The following is a 7,358-nucleotide window of genomic DNA, read 5'->3' on the forward strand; positions in this document are numbered from 1 at the left end:
ATGTTTCAAATGAGCAAATGGAATTCTCATACAAAATAAAATCATTCACTAATACAGGGGAGAAAACTTTATTATGTGCAGAAGAGCAAACTTACCGTTTCCAGCATGATTAGTTAAAAACCTCAACTTAATGGTCTGCATTAACCTATAATATTTCATTCAAAATACATTGTAATTATTCAAAACATCATAAAAAAGAGATTATTCAATCATCTCTGGTAATTCATGTATCTCTGAAGCTTTTGCATTAAGAAAAAAAGGCAGACGATAGATAACTCTACCTTCGCTACTTCTGGGCGCTTTCCTGATAATTGCTGGAATAAAGTTAGCAAAACATCATTGCGGGGGATAGAATTTGAAAATGCTGCTAATACACGCGTGTGAGTGGTACTGTCCATTTTGTAAGACAAGGCTAACGCATGACCCCACAGACCTTCACGCATTGCATAATCAACAGCTTCTTTCTTTCTACCAAGACAGAGGTACTCTGTAAACTTCTTGAGGAGTGCTTGCTCATCACGTGGAGGTGGTAGTGGTGGTGACTGTAACTGCATATCAATCCCCTCATCTTGAGGGCTTCCATCTGATGATGAAACTTCTGCATCATCTTCAGGTGATGAATTAGAGGCACTGTGCTGAGGTTGAGATGATTTATCTTGACCCTTGAGCAATAGTCCAGCAACATCCGAGCCATAAAGTTTACCATTTTGCTTCACTAACAGAGCTAAATACTCCCAAATCAAAGTGACAGATTCACCATCTGGAAGAGCACGATTTTTTGCTGCCGCAGCTGCTTGTTGCTCACAATATCTTATAACCACATCCTTGTGTGTGTCAGCACTGAAAAAAAAAAAAATAATAATAATAAGGATATAAAAAACAGAACCACCTATGAAGACTTTTAAATAATTTATTATGAAATTACCAATATTGTTAAGAGAATAATTGATTCAAATGCCATCTAAGCTCATTTCATGAATTTACGGTTTAATTCTTAAGCAAATACAGTATATCAAAACAACAACAATTACTTGGGAAAAAATAAGTACACCTACAGTGTTAATGGTCCAGGATAACTCTTCAATTGCCAAATGCATCTATTCAAAGTTGGATCAATGCTAAGCATCTTTTGTACATCTCGTAGCTGAACAATAGCCTTATCACCATCTCTTGGGTCTTTTGGGAGTACAAGAAGAAGCTGGCCACCTGGAGTGAACTGGGCATTGATGTGCGGTAGACCATGCTGTACAGGTGTAAGCCGCTGAGGTGCTTCAGTAGCAGAGTCCCCACCAACGGATGGAACCCCACTAAGTTCACCACTGAAAATAAGCAGGCGAGTGCCTCTTAAGAATAATGAAACCACTTCAATAAGGACCAATAATACCATTTCTAAAATTGGAAATTACCTACTGTCAAGCCAAGCAGTCCACAATTAGATAAAACAATGCTTAGTAAACCACTGCAACCATTCAACAGTAAACAATGCTCCTAAAGGCTAAGAATGAAATTCCAAAGACTTAGAAATACATACTATACTGTACATAATAAATGCACGCTAATTATTTTAATAATGGAAAAAAATTGCAGGTATCAACGACTGAGGAAAAATAAACATTGCATAAATATTAGAAATTTAGTTATAGGCTTTAAGCTTATGCAAAGGGTCTGTTTTAAGCAATACGTTTCATTTTATAAGATATCAGAATAAGATGACAAGAAAATCAAAACCAAATCAACAACAATCGCTATTACCTGGATCAAATATGAACCTAATCATAAGCTAGAATATATTTAGCTATCTTTCAGAAAAGTAAATCTTTATCAAAACTCAAAATATGCATAACCACCCGCCAAACATTTCAGAGGGTATGATTTCTGAATGACAAACTTTCTGTGACAAGGATCTCGTATGGTGCAACTACATTTAATCTCTTTGATAATTATATTCAAATCCAGTGTTTCTATTTGAATAAACCAACTGGTTGAAACTATAAATTTTATAATAATTTACCTTTTGTTATACAATAACTACTATCTTTTATTTCCCAATTTCAATTTTACTCTGCCTTCTTTTGGTTTTTCTCTCTTAATTTTGATTAAAGAAAAAGTTTAGCTTGATCTCAAATTACTATCATATACCTTTTATTATTTACATAATATAGGTTAAAACAAAAGCACTGCATATCCCTAGGCTGTCCATAAACACTACATGGATCCCACCAAACTTAAGCATAGTCTTCCCTTTAAATAGGTTGATGGTTATTGCATTTGCTTAAATGGTATAATTTTCCTATCCTTGTTTTTCTTCTACAATCATTATTTCGTACTTTTAGTCTTTTCTTCTCTAAAATACGCACATCATATTAAAAGAATTATTGCTTGTAGCTGTTTAATTATTCTTATTTCTTACCTTTGTTACTCATTCGAGAGACTTAAAAAGCGTATCTAAATATGCACAAAGATTTTTAACAATATAATACAGACATTATAAAACCTTGACATTTATCAAACATTACAAACAGAACAGCAGAATATACTAGGTCATTAAGTAAGTTATTGCCATGATATATAAAATAAGACAATCGCATATCGATAATGAGAGCCCAATGCATAAAGCCGTAAAGCACTACAATACCTACAAAAGCCGAATGTCTACTGTACCTCAGTGTTTGTTCCATAACAAATGGAAAAAAAATTAAAAAAACAACTTGAAACTTGACAAAGCTAAATAGTCAAAAGTCGACTAAAACAATTCATAACTCAAATACTGAGATGATCATTCTGAGCCTTTTAGCTTGGGGGTGAATCGGGAGATACGAAAAAATCGTTACACTACCTGTAAAACAAAAAAATTACACCAGTATTAACACCAACCAATGGAACAGTCTCATCTATAAGAGAAATACATCACTACTAAAAGATACAAAAACATTAATACAAATTAATTCAAAACAACTACCCATACCTGATAAAGTGTGATCAGTACTTACAGCCACTAAGTGCAAGCTTGCACTGGAGAAGTTAGGGAAAGTTAGAGGAAATCAAATACACACACCAATACTTTAAAGATTTGCTGAGATTTGCTTGCTGTATTAGTTATACATGCTTTGCATTAAGCTACTTACAGTACTTAATTATTAGCCAAAAGTAACAATTCACAGTACATCAAAAGATTTGTCTACAGTAGAGTGGTAATTAATAGTAGCAATGAAATGAACATGGAAATTTGTAATGAATATGCTTTGTTAGGTATAAAAGCTTTGCCAGAAAATCTTACTGATCTTAAGCTACAACCTCAGAAGTAATATTTATGCATAATGCATGTATGTAACTGGTACAACTATCTCTCAAAAATATTTTGTGACATAGCTCGACTACAAAACTACCATGCTAAATACATAAATTCCACCCACTGCTTTAGCCCTTACATCCCTTCATGAAACCTTTAAAAATTTCTATGACATTGATTAAAGTGCTTCAAATTGCAAAAAAAAAAAAAAAAAAAAAAAAAAAAGAAGAGGGTGATAACTAAACTGATTTTGCTGGCTTGTTAATAATACTATGCATACAAATACTGTAGAGTACATCAATCTTATGGAGAATTCATATTCAAGAACACAAACAATTCTTATGTAGTATATTTCCAGTACAATACTACCCTTATTCCCAGCTTGATATATATTATTCTAAAATAACATACCATGCAAATTTCAATATTTCCCTACTTAAAATATAATAAGAAAAAAGACTGTGTTTTACATATGAAATTTTATTTGAAATTATCTATTTCTATTGTTATAACAGCATACAGCGATTAGTACAGCAGCAAACTCATTAACCGAGGGCATTGATGACCCACCTGGCGTAAGATTTTAGTTGGGAATATGAGCCATCTGGATATATAGCAGAGGGCTCGTATGGCCCCACAGATGATCGGCCATGGAAGTCTTGCATAAACTGGCTGCACATCAAACATCACAAAATCACAAAACACGAAAATAAAAAAAAAAAAGAACAAAAAAAAAAATCTGTCAATGACATGCAAGCAAAGCATTTTAATCATGCAGTAATATAGGCAAAATAAAACCTGATGTGAACTATATTCTAGAAATTGCGTTTAAGGATGACTAAAATGGTCTCATACTTTGTGTGAATATTTACATAACATATATCTTGTGTAAAATACTGTAGAAACACTGATACACAAAAAGTATACCATAATAAAATAAAAGTAATAAATGAGCTTTCACTTGACATATGACATAATACTCTCATTTGCAATGGATAATTTACCTACTACCACTTAAAGAAATATTTCACAATTACTTGAAGGATTTCAGTTTGAAAATACTACTACTTCAACAATGTTCTCAGCAATCAATAAGCTACCTGACTATACTTTTAAAAATTTAAAATCTTTAACAACACAACCACACCATATTAATACAGGTAATACCAAAATAAAAATAAACAGAAGAGCTAAGAATGAGTTAGGGGAATGGCATTAATAAACAAAAAAAATATTTCAACCTTTAAAATTAATACTGTAGTTAAGAATGTACATAGGGTGATATGTTAACAAATCTACAAATTCTTGATAAATCGATACTCTAAATTCTATTGGTGCTATTATCAAAATATGGTATATGACTTCATTGTTACGGACATTAGCAGAGATTACGGTTAGGTAGAGCAAACACAGGACAAAACTTGGAAAACTAGACCAACCATCATAGAATCAAAATCTACACAATTATAAGAAAAAAATAAAACTTTAATATTACTTCTTGTAAAAAAGGCTACAGTATATAGTGTATCATCCACTAGCTAAGTTAATACTGTACATCAATTTCAGGACCACTAATTTAGAACTTCAGAAATCTGCTCCAACACCAAATAGCATACAATAATTCTAGAATAATCTCATACAAATACAAAAACATTACATTATTTTGACATTGCATGTATTGTAGTATTGCATGTACAGTATATGAAAAAACTAAATCATACTATAAAAGAAGTTAACCAAAATAAATTAGAGCTGTATAATAAAAGGCAGTTTTTCCCAACCACAAAATCTACCTAATAAAAAAAAAAGAGCCAGAAAAGCAAGAGAGATTATTACACAAACATAGTTAAGTTTCAGGATTACAAAACTCCGCTATTTACTGAGCAGTTAAGGGTCAGAATCTTTAAGGTCGACATGCTAGTAAACATATTCTTTACCTGGAGCTATGGGGGGGCTGAGGAGCATGGCCGTAATAGTAGCCATAGGGATCGTATGCCGCACGTGGACTGTTTGCAAACAATGTACCGTGAGATCACAGCCATAACAAAATGCATTGACAACATACATTTTGTGATTAGCAAGCCACTCTACAAATGCAGCAAGTCACTAGGATTGTCATGAGAATATTTTTGTACTTCATGACTGTGAGTACTGTACTAAACATGGTAAAAAATATACTGTCTATAATTTCTATCAATTAGCTCTCTTCCACCTTACTTGATTACCTAAGGGAATCCTTTATCATATAGTTGGCACACAGCTTTAATAACTTAACATCACTACTGTACTTCATGATATTCAATAACCTAGCAGATATATAATTCCTTATCAAAACTAATAAACAAGTACAGCAAAAAAAGAAAAAAAAAAATTCCCAACACATAGTAGAAGAGGTCTAATTGATTGCACTGCATAACGGTCAAGAAATCTTAGTCGCATATATCATTGATGACTAACATCTACACTCTAAACATCATTATACATCTAAGATTCTAACATCAAATGATTTACAAACGCTGCTCTTACAAAGATGTATTTAGAACACTAACAATGAACAAATTTATGGTTACATATAAATCTTGAATCTCAAAACTAATTACATTAGTATAAACATATTGTTTTAGACTGACCTAATTCCAAATGTTAGTTTACTGACCATGAAGTGTATTAATAATACTGTGACCTGGAATTTCATAGTTACATTTGCCACATTTCTCTAGAGACTGCTACTAACACATTGAAAATTTAGCTATGGTAAGTAGAAGTTTCCAAAATAATAGGGGATGGATGTAAAATGCTCGTGCAAATGAATTGGCTTGCAAGGTACCAAACAAGAATATGCGACAACTTAGAACATTGTAACAATGTTACGAGAAAAAAGGTGGATTGCTATATTTCAAAAGGGGAGGGAAAAACACAACTGTGATATTGAGAGTAACAAAGTGGATCTCATACCAGCATGTCCTTATTCCTCCCATTTCTAGACTTCCTGGATAATAAGTCAGAACCAAAAACATTTCTTCTAAATCTTCGAACTTCATGGATAGTGGTCAGCTCAATAACCTAAGTTGTAAGGAACCTACAATAACTAAAACAACACTAGTCACACTACCTATGAACTTCACTTTCATGCAGACTTCTGTTACCAACATAGGGTGGGGTAATATTCAACTAAGATAGATGGTGCAGGGAGATTATATACTGTGCTGTACAGTAAAGTATCAATACGTAATATGTGAAGAGATCAAAATTCAGGGTCGTTAAAAAAAAAAAAAATAAAATAAATAAATAAATAAATAAATAAATAAATAAGGGATCCGTGCCATAAAATAAAATCTAATATATTCTGAGATGTAGATATTACAAAATATCAATCAATTCAATAACTCAAAATACCCTAAAAATACACATTGATATTTCCTATACCAATAATAATCCTACACTCAATATATGTTGACAAAATTCACAAGAAATTTTCGGTTAATAAACACGACTCTTACACACTACTAAACAATTCTGTAGCTGTTTTAATACTTTAAAAATTGTAAGCTGTAAAACTTCAAAAACAATTTTATTACACTTTTGACATTGAAGAAGAGACATTCTAAATAAAGAATGGAAACCTCTTACTGTGTATAGTATATATAGATACACAATAAATACTTTTATAAATAAAAAACCTCTTAATGTGTACAGTATATATAGATACACAAATACTTTTATAAATAATCATGACAAATGTTGAAAATTTACCTACATGCAATTACGATCACCTTGTCTGAATTTCAAAGTAATTTATTGGTGAAGATGCAAATGCTACTTCAAAGGCAAAGTACTCCATTGTAATAAATTGTTTTATTCCAGTTTAGTTTTTTAAGCCTCACAAAATAACACTCAGGAAAGCTCAATCCACTCTTGCAATTCAAAGGCCAAACCCATGTTGAACTTCCAAGACTCACCTGCTAATAGACTTCTTGAGCTCATCGTTGACAGAGGATCGGCCTGAATGTATACTGGTCCTATCATCATAAAAAGACTCATGGGATTGATATGCATGTCCATACTGCTT

General features: G+C 32.2%; 1 protein-coding gene across 8 annotated transcripts in view; it reads right to left on the bottom strand.

The window, feature by feature from the left end:
* Nucleotides 1-7,358, bottom strand: part of LOC137650111 (protein transport protein Sec16A-like) — a 248,621-nt gene that overhangs the window by 111,890 nt on the left and 129,373 nt on the right. For 6 of the 8 annotated variants that reach the window (XM_068383233.1, XM_068383238.1, XM_068383235.1 and 3 more), the window contains exons 6-10: nt 7,249-7,358; nt 5,227-5,295; nt 3,860-3,961; nt 1,056-1,319; nt 282-840 (exon numbers count right to left, since the gene is read on the bottom strand). The exon at nt 7,249-7,358 is cut by the window's right edge and continues 107 nt beyond it. In XM_068383233.1, coding sequence (XP_068239334.1) covers nt 282-840; nt 1,056-1,319; nt 3,860-3,961; nt 5,227-5,295; nt 7,249-7,358 — 1,104 coding nt within the window. The remainder of the gene's footprint in view (nt 1-281; nt 841-1,055; nt 1,320-3,859; nt 3,962-5,226; nt 5,296-7,248) is intronic. The other 2 variants (XM_068383234.1, XM_068383237.1) reach the window with 2 other exon arrangements.

This window comes from Palaemon carinicauda, chromosome 11, assembly GCF_036898095.1.
Source record: "Palaemon carinicauda isolate YSFRI2023 chromosome 11, ASM3689809v2, whole genome shotgun sequence".
Classification (NCBI taxonomy): Eukaryota; Metazoa; Arthropoda; class Malacostraca; order Decapoda; family Palaemonidae; genus Palaemon; species Palaemon carinicauda.